General features: G+C 37.6%; 1 protein-coding gene across 3 annotated transcripts in view; it reads left to right on the forward strand.

Moving 5' to 3' along the window:
- The window catches only part of Dg (Dystroglycan), an 89,796-nt gene extending 84,040 nt beyond the window's left edge, over nucleotides 1–5,756 (forward strand). For all 3 annotated transcript variants that reach the window (XM_043420841.1, XM_043420840.1, XM_043420843.1), the window contains one exon: nucleotides 20–5,756. In XM_043420841.1, coding sequence (XP_043276776.1) covers nucleotides 20–243 — 224 coding nt within the window. In that variant the 3' untranslated portion in view covers nucleotides 244–5,756. The remainder of the gene's footprint in view (nucleotides 1–19) is intronic.
- The last annotated feature ends 5,748 nt before the right edge of the window (nucleotides 5,757–11,504 follow it).

The following is an 11,504-nucleotide window of genomic DNA, read 5'->3' on the forward strand; positions in this document are numbered from 1 at the left end:
GTTTTATTATGAAAACTAGGTAACAAGTCGCCGGTAATTTTGAAAGAGGAAAAGCCACCATTGCCACCACCAGAATATCAGAAAGCAGAAGATGGTGCGGATGTTCCTATGTTGTCGCAGGAAAATTCCGAGGAGCCTTATCAACCACCACCCCCGTTTGCAACGAATCGTGACAACAATCGTCAAAATCGGCCAAAACCAACGCCCACGTACAGAAAACCACCGCCGTACGTGCCACCCTAACAAAACAACACGACGGTGCACTCGCCAACACGAAAATACATGCTAGCGATGCTCGGAGATTCACCAACACACGTGCAAAACCAAAATAATCGTCGAAACAAAAAGCATCAATTGAACGGCAAACAAGTTGTAAATTCGCGAGGTGCTCGATAATAAGGGATTTTTAAATAGAAGAAAACGTGAGGAAGATTGAGAAAAAGAGAGAATGATTAAACGAGAAGAAATAATACTAATAAAGAAAAAAAATGTAATAGAGACCACGTGAAATCGATACGTAATTGAATAACGACGCGAAAAAAAACTTTTATACACGTGTATATGTTTATCTCGAAAGCAGCGTGATTAGCCGACGTTTTAGCGGGGGAAAAGGAAAAAATATCAGCTTATTCTCATTCTGTCACTTTCAGCCAAAGCTGCAGCTGTGAAAACGATTCAATTTTGTTTAACCGATTGTCCAAAGCCCGATTTGTTGCTAAATCAGAAAGATGATTAATGAAAAAGACCATCCGTAAAGAATCGCATACAAAAACCATCGACAAAACTAAAAATCTCGATTATATCACAACACCGAAATTACGAATTGCCTCATTGTGAACAGATTCTGTTCAGAATCGTCTCCACTAGTCGGACATGCAACGAAACGATATTACAAGGCGAAAAACATAAAAATTTCAAATATAATTCACTTCGAGTCTCGGACAAATCGAAAAAGCGAAATTACAAAGGAAATAAATGATTCAATGTCAAATCCCTTTTTGTGCATCGAGTGACCATTTTTTTGCAACGATCAGTGCCATTCTCTTAAGCAATAAGAGGTTTTTCTATACACACATACAATTTAGAACAAGCAAAAAGGAGACACACTCAATGTTACTATTGCGAGTCGATTATCACGTTGAACATTTCGGCGAATTTTTCCTCTAAATAATAATATATTAAAAACTTCGCGATGAATCACAAGACGAAAGAAGCAAACGAAACTCATGTATTCGATTGATTTTCCATTGACTAAACGTAACAAGTACCTATATCTCATTAAGACACTGCCAGAAACGAAGAGAGGCCGAAGGGAAGCGTTGAACGAAAAATTTGAACGTCAAATTATTCGTTTTACTGACGTCAATTTATTGTTTTTTTTGTAAACCTATTTACAAACCAAATACGTCGATTCAATTTTTTTAACCGAAAAAAGTAGTACATGCACATCGTAATGAATGTAACGGTTAATCCCCCCCCCCCCCCCTCCCTCCCCTCCCCTTTTCAATTGACACACAAAACTAAGAGAAATTAGTAAAAATATGAATTCACAAATGCAGAAGCGAAGATAAAAATATCGAGAGACGAAAACTGAGCGTTACTTAAAAAGTTTCGTATTAACTGTAGTAAGACGAAGATGTGTGCATGGTTGTGTGCGTGTGTGTGCGTGTGTGCGTGAAAAAGAGTGAAAAGGTGAATGTATGAATTATATAGCAATGCTTCCATCGGCGCCACGCTGAAAACATAACGAAAGGAATAAAAAGGAAGTAAAGGAAAAAGAAAATTAAAACACGATTATACCAGGAATATTGAAAATATTTGATATGCTCGATTTGACGAATATGAACAATAGTGATTCACTATTGAAATAATGTCATCGGCGTCTTACGCAAGCATTTACGTATCTGTATGTATATAATATATACGAAATTTCTTTTGTCTCGAGTTCGTGGAAGTTTGAAGTTTTTTTGTTTCCAACGTAAAAAATGATAAAAAATAATGAGAAAGTTAAAAGGAGAACGTTATCACCGCAACATTCGATTGAACGCACAAAAAATTGATCGAGGCGAACCGATCGCACCGATGTTTTTATACTCGATGAATCTTTTTCTACATTGCAAACGACAATTGGAGGGGAAAAACGTTCGAAAAATGGAATATCACCTAAAAAAAGGGTTGGAGTGTTCGGATAAAAATCTGCTCCTGGATTCTTTCGTGGAGGCTTCTGCTGAATGATTATATCAATGGCTGATCCAACGAGCTTAACGCCGGAAGTGGCGTACACTACGGCCAATCGAAATGTGTACGATTCTACTTGTTTTTGCTTCGGTTAAAATCCCTTTCCCTTCTCTTCTCATACCCGATGAACTGTCTAATTTAGGTAAAACTTTGCATAGTTACCAAGCCAAAAAATAATTAATGTTAAATAAAAAAAGTGGGCAAAATATTGTACGTGAAAACGAAGAAAAAAACACACACACACACACACACACACACAGATGAACGATAATAATAACGAAAAAGAAGTGAGCCGAGCACACAATTGGAAATGGAAACGAAACACAATTGTTATTCATGAAACATGAAACAGTGAAATAATTGCTATTGTTTAAGCCAGCCCGGACTTTTCGCAACGGCGAGAAACGCCATCGATCATGTAAAAGAATTTTTTAAACTTTTTAGCCGCTGTGTTATTGACCGATTATGATGATGATTGTAGTTGTAATAAACGAATATTAATATCGATAATAATATAAACGATAATGATAATATTAATCATAATATTAACAAATAACTTTAATATTAATAAATGCGAAGGTGTTAACCTCCCTCGCGAAAAGTACGGGCTGCACGATTATCGTATGAAACACAAAACGTGAATGAAAATGCAGTGGCGAATTTACTTGAATAAAGATTTTTCGAAATATTTTTTATCCAACAATAATTAAGAAACAATTTAATGCGAGCCCCGACGTCTCGGTTAACAAACGTCAGAGTATGAGTGCAAGCTGAAACAAAACGAAGAAAAATTCATCGTGAATACTATCGCATGAGAAACATGTACGAATGTCATTTAAATATTGTATCGCATACGAGTTTGTGAATGAAAAATATGAAATATGCCTGAAACTTGAGACACAAACATATGATTTACCGATAAAAAAATGACATTAATTGCAAAACCTAACGTAATATTGAATCACGTCTGTCGTAGTTATAACACGTAGAGTATATTGAGTGTAAGCTTAATATCGACGATGAAATCCTCATCATCATTGTCATCGAAATGAAAATTATCATCACCGCTCTCATCATCGTCGTCATTGTCATAATTGTCATCATTATCAGCGTCATTATCATCCTTGTCACCGTCATCTCTTCATCATTGTCATTATCGAGTCTCGATTATCGTGAAAAGTGCAGTCTCGTACGCAGCCTTTGCTTGCTCGATTTATGATTTTATAATATTTCATTTAGGAAGCACGCATATATTACCGAATTAGATCGATTGATTTACGATAATTAACGTGATTAAATATCGTGCGAAAAATCGTCTTTTTTGTTGATTTTACGATTGTTTCGTTTTTTTTTCCTTCTTCCAAGAAATTCTTCCACTCGGTGAAAACAGGAGAGCTTTTGCCTCTTTTTTCCTCTTCTTTTACCAAAGGCAGGGGAAATCGGTGGTAAAACTCAGCCGCGTCGTCAATTTGAAAATAGTGAAAGTGTTTTTTTTATTCCCGATTTATTATTTTTTTACGGTCTCTGGCGAAGTAATTTTTGGGTTCGTAGACTTGGGCTAATTCTTGTTGGTTTATTGAAAAATTACGAAGATCGCGTGGCCGCGATAAGAATGTACGGTGCATCGGTAAGGCTCGGAAGGGATGTAAATTTAACGCGAGACCACACGAGCCATGAGAAAATTGGAGAAACTCAGAGAGCTTTACGCTTGCATAATGTTACAAAATATTGTGCGGCTTCGAACGACACTGAGACACGCGGGAATTGGTCTAAACAAGAGAGTACGACGGAGGATCGATTCCCTCGACGATTATTCGTACGTGGCCATTCTCGAGCGAATAACTATTCCGGAGGAAAATTGGATTTGTCGCGTTAAGGCGCACGCGACGATGCATCGGTTTTATATAACCAACGAATTATGCAATTCCGGCAAACCCCGATTTCAGGAGAAAAAAAACCGTTGTTTTTCAGACTGAACTCCGTTTAGCTCGGAAAAATTGAAAAATTGTGACAATGTCGAACAGGACAAACTCCACCGTCCGGGAAGTCGACCAGGAAAAATGACTTTTCACTGGAAACTTCGATCGAGCAGAACCAATTTTTCCTCAAATCGGACTTGGCTTGTAACGTGCGTGGTGCCTCTAATGATTGAAAGCATACGAGAACGTTTCTCACGAAAAGCAACATATTCGAATGAGGAAATTCAGATAAATAATTTCCCCACGCGACTGGACGCTTCACTTCGTACTCCGTTAGAGCTAAACGTTCCAACTGTTCTGGTTCCACTCATAATCAACGTGGTTAAACTGCCATCAGTGAATAACGAAGCAGAATCGGACGATTTTCGGTGGTCGACTCGAAGTCATTCCCACGTCATATCACGAATACATGCATATGCTAATTCTCATATCATCTCCTTAACCTCCTCGTGCCCGCGTTACAATTTGTTAGTCTTTCGTTTCACAATCATCCTTGAGGCGTCAAGTGTCTCGTGAAAAATTGCGTTTAAGCGTAAGATAAATTCTATAGATGTAAAGAGTTTGCGGAGAGAAAGAGAAGAAGCGGGGAGGAATGTTTGAAAGGAAATGAAAGGAGACGAAAAAAAATGGATTTCGGTGTTGAAAACAATGAGAGAGAAAGAGAAAAAGAGCAAAAGAAATAATCGAATAAAATTATTTTTTAATAATTGCGAGATTATGAAACTTTATCAGAAAATTATTGAAAGGGAAGGAGTGCAGCTTCGATTTTTTGTAACCCGCAGGTCAGGCTTCCCTGAGAAAACATGTATTTAAGAAAAACGAATAGGATAAAAGGAGGATAATTATTAGTGAGCGAGCGTCCCGACGGGACGTTTCTGTATAAATGGAATCGCCGGTTCCACGAGCGTGAATAACGATTTTAAGGAAAACTCGATTTTTTTTTCCTACACTGGAGTAGTTCGTCTTGAAATCGCGAGTTTGTGGCTGAAAAAAAATGCAGCGTAAGTGTGAATCGTCCTGCTGTGTTGCGAATGGAGTATCGATACAAAGAAAGTGTGGAAGTTCTTCGTCAAAAGTAGCCTCTTTATTCAAACGATTTTTCCCTCCGTCTGTAAAAGCCTCACTTTGCCTCGAATAGCACGCAATTCTGAAGGATAATTCATCAACGCGACGTACTCGAGGCCATTTTTCACGCAGCGAACTTCCATTTTCCTCATGGTCGTTCCACCTCCATGAACCATTAAAAATTTCTTTTTAGCTACGAAGTTTCTTGTAACGATGAAAACTGGAAACTGCACCGACCATTTTAGTGTGAGAGTTGAAAACCAACGATTGAATAAACGGGCGAGACACGAATTCTACTGGCATCAATAATAATCGAATGCCATTAGTAAGCATGCAATTCTATAACAACAACAAAGCAAGAAATACTTCGAGAAACTGACGAACTTATAAATATATGTTTCTTGTCATCGACAAGTGTATACATATATGTTTAACATGTGTAAAGTTAAGTGTTAATAAAGTCATTTTACGCTACATTGTGAAGGATTTATTTCGTCATTGTTCTCTCGGTTTTCAGCCAATTTCATAAGGCGCGAGTACTTATTTCCGTACTAATTGAAATTTTCAAAAAATCCATTTTTTTTTATTGCTTTTTTCGAAAGTATACATATTTAAAGTATCATAGTGAAATTTAATAAAGAGCTGAGCAGTCTAAGTGTACTTTTGAGCGACGTTTACTTGCCTTTTTTTAAACGCCTTTTTCTCAAAATTACGTTTTTGGACGGCTCGTTGATGAAATCTCCGAAACTATTCAACCGATCCCTACCAAAATTTTACGACATTTTTGTTTCGACTATAGCTATAGTGCACGTCATACGAATTTTGAAATTTCGAGCGGAACTATTTTTTTTGTGCAAAAAACGATGAAAAAAACGTGCTCTTCTGTAGTTTTTGTAAAAATGGCGGCCATTTTGTCGTTTTTGAAAAAATCAAAAAGCGTATAATGTGCGCTATAGCCATTTACGCATACACACCCATCTTCTTTTGGACCTGTCTTCTCCCCCATTTTTCTGTACGAAAGCTGAGTAAAATAAATATAAAAAATTTTTTTGTGTATTTTAATAGTGTATACTTTAGCCCCAACACTTTTTATATACATATTTATAATTTATACCGGTCAAAAAAAATCCTGCATGAAAGTAATCTTTTTTTTGCCCGTCTAATTAGAGTTGATTATTCAGCTTTATCCGAAAATACGTCGCATTCGATCGGTAACTGTAAATTTATGTTGAATTTCTAACGTCATATTATGCGTGAGGATATTTTTTCCAATATTCTGGTTTACAGGAATCCGTGATTGAAATATTTGCTTCTTTCTCATAATGAGAGAATTCTTTGGTCTCGAAGTATCTTTAAATGTTTTTTGCACTTTTCAGACGATAAATTTGCAATATATCATTATCTCTAGTATTTCAAAAAGTGGGAGCTTGTTAAGCATTGCGAAATTCATGTTAAACGTTTCTCATTCTTCAAGAACTCTAAAAAGTAGTAAATAGCGAGGGGAGAATGTTACCGATAGAAAAGTGTTTTCGTGTTTTCCATTCGGAGTTTCATAAGCGTTTCGTCATACAATGCTTTGCATATGTATTCATTGTAACGCGGTTACGCAAAATTGTGGAAAATATTCGCTTCCGCAAGCACTCCAATTTTTCGCGAACACGATTATTTTCTCTTTTCTGTTTCGGTGGCAATTTTCTCGCTGAATTTTCGTACTCTACGATAAGCTTGAACGATTCGATGATTCATCAATTTTTTTGTAGACAAAATCAAAATCACAATCGATAACGAACGTTTTTGAAAAAACTAGTAAATTACTTTTTTTCGAGTTAGATTCGAAGAATCATGGTCCGCTGCATTTTACTCTTGCACTGATAATATACTACCAAGCAGCGCAGAGATAAAAAGATAGTGCGTGTGAAAGATCGACGCTGTTCTACACCTCGTTTTTCTCCCTATTCTCTTTTTCGAAGGGATCCAAAGTTTCTCGTTTGTGCGATTGGATTGGATTGCGATTGAATGAGAAAATGAATGCCAGGAAGCATCCAACTTTCAGATCGTTGAACTCTTCGTGCTGATGGATTTTACTTTTACGATTTCAGTTCTCGGTTCATTACAGTACTTCAAAAAAAACGTTCGTTCAGCCACAGTGGAAAGAATTTCTATTACTTGATCTTCGATCTCCATGCCTATACTAAAGAGCGAAAAGTTTTTCAAAATTTTTCTCGAATCTGGAGATTTTTTGCTGACGAACAAACTTTTTTTTCGTCAGAAAGAAACACGCAGAATAAAAGTTCAGAATTTCTTTGCATCACTTTTGTAGAAATTTTGAAATTGAATGTCTCGTATGTTGGACTCCTTCATAAAAAAGTGCGTACGCAGGCGAAGCTCATATGACGTTTTACGAATTCCGAAATGGACGATAGCAAAAGAAACGATGAACATGAATCTTAACGCGATAACTATGATTATTGAGAAGGTAATTCAAGGTTATCTCAGGCTCGAGAAACAAAGTTGTCACGTGGTAAACATAGCAATGACAGGTTAATAAGTTTCGCGACTCGTTTGTGTGAATCATCCATTGTTCCATTCTGTGGATTTATACACTGGTCGTATCTGGAGAACCAAAAGATGGCCAGTATTTTTTATTCTGTGCCACTCCCACAAACGGAGTAGCTGAAATTCTGCGCGAAAGGGGTGCGGAAAAACCGATTCTGACGGTTCGACATGACGTAAGACAGACTCCCTTCGATTTTGGTTAGTAAAAAAGGAATTTGAAAAACGATTTTTGTGTCCAAAGGAGGTTGGACTATCGTGGTATTTCGCATCGTAAAAAATACTCATCAGTGCTCTAAAAGCTTCACTTTTTAAGCGATCCGAAAATATGTGAGAAGAACAACGTTTAAATATGTAAGAAAAATATTTTAAACATGAATATTTCGTAATGAGAAAAAATTATTGATTTTTTAGCATCACCCTAATGGAATACACAAGCAAAAAAGAGGTGAACAAAAATGTTAATTATCCTTTCAGCAGGTCGCTGATAAAGGAAAATATAATTGTCAAGCTGCTCGTGCATTTTTAATTGTTCGCATAAACAGGACGGTATTCCCGCTCCGAGTGTTGCTCGCAGCCGTTCCGGATAATCGGAAAATATATGTCCTTGTTCACTTATAGATAATTAACCGTTCAGGAAATAAAGTCACGCCTCAAGAGTGCCGCGTGATAGAAGCTCCGCACACGCTTTTGTACACACAGCAATATCGATTCTCGATGCCCAATTTTCCCTCGGTCTTTGTCACGCTGAATTTTTTATGTCGCTCCAATTAGAGTGGTGTAAATTAGCACAAATTGCCCAATTTTTCGATCAGGTACATTGGCCGATATGTTCGTTTCTAAATTTAGCCTTGCGGGTGCCTCAATTGTCATTGCTATTTTTGGTCGAGTCCCTCGTTGCAACGAGAGTCATTGATACGCGCATTACCAAAAAAAAAAAAATTCGTAGTCGGTCCAATCATAATCGATAATCAATATTTTTATTTATTTTTACATTAAAACGTTCGGTTATCGAGAATAACGAAATATGGAAAAACAAAGTTTGTCGATTACGATCTCACTTGGCGGCCGAACTTTTTTCGCCTTCGTTGAAAATATGCGTGTAAACATCACGGCTATGCAATAAACCTTGATACGGTACGTGCCACGGGGACCGTGACAAAAAATAAAAAGGAAAATGGCACAGATTGATCCGCGCTTTATCGCGTACCCGCTCAAGTTCTTCTTGTCACATTTTTTTGGAATGCTCACGCTGCTTGTATTTCAAGTGTAAAACGAAAAAGTTTTCTCCTCAAGAACACTTGGCCAGTCATTCTTATGAGTGATCAAAGAAGAAAAACATTTCAGCTTTTTTTCTGTGGCTTGCCATAAGCTAAGCGGCTTCGTGCGAACCCGCAATTCATTATTTTTAGCGAGTAAATAACTTTTAATTTCCAGCATTACTTATTAATTGAAACTGAAATTAAACTCGTTCGAAATGATGATTTTAAGTGAACGATTTATCGATTAAATTTCTTGAGCTGCTCCAGTCATTTTCAGTCCGAAGAAAGTAGCCGCGCGACTCTGTTTTCGTCATTGAACCTTCCACGGTACGCCAGTCCGGGTCTTACCGTTGGATAAATGTTTGTATATGCCAAACGATGCGACTGCGGCGGATCTTCCTCAATTTTTCGTCTCAAAGCTCAAAGCATACCGTGACTTTTATTGAAATTATTCTGCAATATGAGCGAGGCGATTAATGACGTATTTACTTGACGTATTCGCGTGACGTCACGTCTGTACTGCATAAGATTTGTGTGGCGATGAATAACTGAAGTTTAACGACCATAAATATTGTGTTATTTCAATAGTTAAGTCCTTTGAGCGCATTTTTTACTATACAAGACTTCAAAACATTGAAGAAAAGCAAGACCGATATTTCATGCGATTAAAAAGCCGAAATATTGATCCGAGAAATTCCGTGAACTATTTTCAGGCTTCCCAACATCAGGCCATTTTTCATGGTCGTAAAGTTTACAGTTGATCTTGTTTTTCGATCTTTCGATCGCTTTTTCCTCTTTCTTTCCATCTCCTCAGTCAAGGAGACTTATTTTCAGCAGGTTTCAAAAATTCCTTGACTTTTATAAATAGTAAACGCGATCCAGACGTTCAAATTGCACCTGCAATGAAACACTCGGATCTCCGATGTTGGGTCAACCGAAGCAAGCTGCATTCTCCTCACTCCGTTACTGTCTCGAACAGAACTGATTAGCTTCAGGGCGAATTATTGGATCCACTCTAATCTAATAACAGAGACTACACCTGACGTCGGTACGCAGACACGATAAGTAATCATCGTGTAGATAGTGTGTACACAAAACCGTTCAACTGCGTTCACAACTTCAACTGTATACTGCTTGAGCAATCCTATAAAATTCCATTTTGTTGAACCAAAGTGTCATCGATTTAACAACATTTTTTCGAATGCCAAATGATTTTTTTCGGCAAACAAAAAAACGTTTGAATTCGGCATTGGTCCAAAAATTGATGGAATCGAACAATTTTTTTACCTCTCCGTTGACGCCAGTTTCACATACATTTTTTACTTCATTGGACAGTGGCACCAGCTTCGTTCCTTTTCACCGGACTCCGAAATGGTTGTACTTTTAATTAGATTTTGCAACTTTGGAGTAAGGTTGTTATTGCAGCGTTTATATTCGTGGGCACGTCGATTACCTTTTCAATCTTTATTCCAATTAACTTTATAGAGAAGTTAGCTTTTGGAAGGACGATATTTGGTGTAAAAATACGAATTTTCCTGTAAACCAACTCGGGAATTTGATGCTTTTCCAGGACCAAAAGTAGCCCATGTTACTCACCATCCTTTAAACTAACTCAATGCTAAAAATCAAGTAGATTGGTTGCTGTGTTAGGGCGTGAAGGAAGAACAAACAAACAAGCAAACAAAGACACTTTTGCATTTATAATATTAGTTAGGATGATGTTTTGGAGTAAAACATTTTTCGAGGTGTAATATTTTGGAGCATTTCTCACGTTGCTAATTGAAATGTGTCTATTTTCGAATACCAACATTCCATAATAAAAATTTTGACAATAAAATTAATGCACGGAATTCGGAGTTTCCGAATTTCTGGACTTTTCCGATCCTTTCGTGAAGTTCTCATCGCCTTTTTTCCCACAAGAGGAAAGTGTTGGAATTTATCGGTGCTTCAAGGATGCCCGAATTGCGTTCAGCTGATAATCGAAAGAAGCGTTCATTTTGCATAGCGCGCACGAGATGGTTGCGCTTCTAACAAGAACTCATCCCCAATTTGCGGTGATTGAATTAAGTGGGAAATCTCGAATTGCTCGAGCGGGGCCTGTTGATAAGGCGGTTCATCAGGTATCCCGAGTTCGGTCACGAGAACTGATTAATGGTCTCGTGCACGCATGCAAAAGCGTGTGCATTGTAAACAAGGGAAATACGATTGAAAGGAGACGACGAGGCGCAGTTACGAGAACAAGTTTCAATTGTATTTCGCGCCTCTTCCTCAAGATCAACTGTAGTACCCCCATCTCCACGAAGGTGTCACCACAAATTTTCAAAGCCATCTGAGACTTTTTCACTACGATAGTGGTATCTACACTAGCTCGTCATTTCATTCTTTATCTTTGTGCGGGTGAAACCAC

This window comes from Venturia canescens, chromosome 6, assembly GCF_019457755.1.
Source record: "Venturia canescens isolate UGA chromosome 6, ASM1945775v1, whole genome shotgun sequence".
In the NCBI taxonomy this organism is placed as follows: domain Eukaryota; kingdom Metazoa; phylum Arthropoda; class Insecta; order Hymenoptera; family Ichneumonidae; genus Venturia; species Venturia canescens.